This window comes from Monopterus albus, unplaced genomic scaffold (assembly GCF_001952655.1).
Source record: "Monopterus albus unplaced genomic scaffold, M_albus_1.0 scaffold333.1, whole genome shotgun sequence".
Taxonomy (NCBI): Eukaryota; Metazoa; Chordata; class Actinopteri; order Synbranchiformes; family Synbranchidae; genus Monopterus; species Monopterus albus.
Window position 1 is genome coordinate 265,285 of NW_018128213.1, and position 2,346 is coordinate 267,630.

Genomic DNA, 2,346 nt, shown 5'->3' on the forward strand with positions numbered 1-2,346 from the left:
TCCTGCTGAGGATCAAAACCGTCCTATGATTATACTGTATTTTGTTTTATTCATCTAATTCTGAAAATGAACTAAAGTTTAACAAATAAATGTAGTGGAGTAACAAGTAGAAAGTACAGACGCCTCAAAGTTGTACTTAAGTACAATACTTAAGTAAATGTACTTAATTACTTTCCACTTCTGGGTTATGGGGTTGTGCCTCCTGATGTAAACAATTTTACAGGCTTCACCAACAACCAATGGATGCAGTTTTAGGTTATGGATTTATTAACACCATTGCTATTTTGTGTAAGATCTTCACCCCATGAATGAATCTTAAATTACTTCTACCCTAGCGAATATTACTGGACACCTAATTCAAATAAATCACTTTAATTAATAAGCATTTTATTTGCTTAATTAACTTTCCTGTTATAATGTTTGTAAATTGTATTTTGCAAAATTTTAACTCCTTTGGCTGTAGTTTTCATGATGAATTACAGTCTTATGGCAAAGAAAATTATATATGAATTCACAATGGAGTGCTGCTGACATCTCCCACGTGTCTGAAGGTGGAGGCCAGTGTCACTGAGTTGCATACATTTACAACACTTGTCTGCATTTGGCTAAACGTTACAGAAACACTGGTTTGTATACAAGCATGACATCATTTTGAAGAAATGACCATTGTTTTGCTTGGTTTTGAAGGAAAAAATTAATTCAAAATGATCTGGTTTTCAAATGTTTTCTATCTTCCAATGTTATGCTGTATAATTTTACATTTGAATGTTATGTTGTATACTTTTATTTATTTTATTTTGTTTAATTTTGAATAACTCCCCTTATTCAATCCCTGCAGGCTCTGATGCTGGAAAACCTACAGAAGTCCTCGTCGTCCCACAGCGGGCTGCAGCCCAACTTTCAGGTACAAAGAGATTTTTGAAGATGGGTTAACTTGCTAATTATTTTACAACAAAAGTGATGTCTTTTCTAAGTGCTGTGTTTTGTGTTTTTCTATGTTGTAGATAGGGGAGGAGATGTGTCAGAACAGCTTCATAAAACAGTACCTGGCCAAACAACAGGAACTCCTTTGCCAGAGACTTGAGAAAGAGGCCCAGCAAGGGGCCAGTGGTATAGCATAACTCTGTCTTCATTTTTGTTTTTCAAACTGCAGTCATTTAGTTTTGTGAATGAACATGTCATAAATTGATTATAACTAGTCCCCATAATAGATTATTACATAAATGTTGCTTACTTCAGGACCTTGAAAGGTTTAAGAACCACACACTGCAGGAAAAATATGTTTTAAAAAGCTTCTTTTCTCCTCATCATGTACATGTAAATACATGTGACACAGATGGATTTAATCATACTGTTATCATTAATTATCATATTACGACATACTGTACAGTAAAAATTGACTAGTTTTATTTTTAGATTTGAACAAGAAAATAATGTTTTATAAATGCCAGCTCAAATTGTCAAAGAACCGCCTAAACCTGAGATGATGTAGAAGAAGATGGCCTGAGAAAAAATGGACCCATCTCCTTTTGTTTAATTGAAAAATTAGCCTTGTTTGGGATTCAGTTGATGCTGACCTCTCACCCCTGCCTCTTATTCCTGCCTGACAGAAAGCCCTGCAGCACCAGAGGAGGATGAGGACCACTCAGAGGATAATGACAGCTCTTCCTATGTCTCTGATAAGGTGAGCAACCTCCACTCACTGAATCATCAGTTGAACAAAACCAAGGAATTATTTCACAAAACAGGACACATTAAGCTGCTACACATTGGTTAGATAATGTGAAAAATCTGAACAACTGTCCATGGCTCACTCTTGTGCTTCTCCCGCCAAATCGTAGCTAGTACTTTTTACATTACACATATTTGTTTCTGCAGTGATTGTGTTAAATAAAAAAAAAAAACTTTTCAGGCTTGTAAATTCCACAAAGCATAGATAAATGAATGAATAGAACAAATGTAGTCATCACCTTTTCTGTCAGGCTGATGTCATTATTCACCCTAAACCCTCCCAGTCTGCACTGGCCAGGGCAGAGGAGAGAGGAAGAGGAAGAGAGTTGGTGGTGGAACATGGGATGACGGCATACGATGCTGACATGAACCCTGGTCCTACCGTTCACCACCAGGAGGCACCTGAGGCCCCAGGAGCCAGGATGCAGCAAGCAACCTTTCATCAAGGACATAAGGAGCCACCAGCCCCCTCTCCTCCCTGCGCCGTAGCCTCCCTGTCAGTGCGCGTCCTGGACCAGCCTGACCAACAGGGACTGCCCCCTGCCATGCCCCGAGCCCAGGAGAATGAGGGCACTGCACCCAGTGAACTGGGATCAGCCCATTCTGTTCTCCACC

The 2,346-nt window shown here is 39.0% G+C and overlaps 1 protein-coding gene across 1 annotated transcript in view; it reads left to right on the top strand.

Moving 5' to 3' along the window:
• Positions 1 to 2,346, top strand: part of acin1b (apoptotic chromatin condensation inducer 1b) — a 22,926-nt gene that overhangs the window by 690 nt on the left and 19,890 nt on the right. Inside the window, 4 exon segments of the mRNA XM_020624590.1 lie at positions 839 to 904; positions 1,005 to 1,110; positions 1,611 to 1,684; positions 1,983 to 2,346. The exon segment at positions 1,983 to 2,346 is cut by the window's right edge and continues 21 nt beyond it. Of these exon segments, the coding sequence (XP_020480246.1) occupies positions 839 to 904; positions 1,005 to 1,110; positions 1,611 to 1,684; positions 1,983 to 2,346 (610 nt within the window).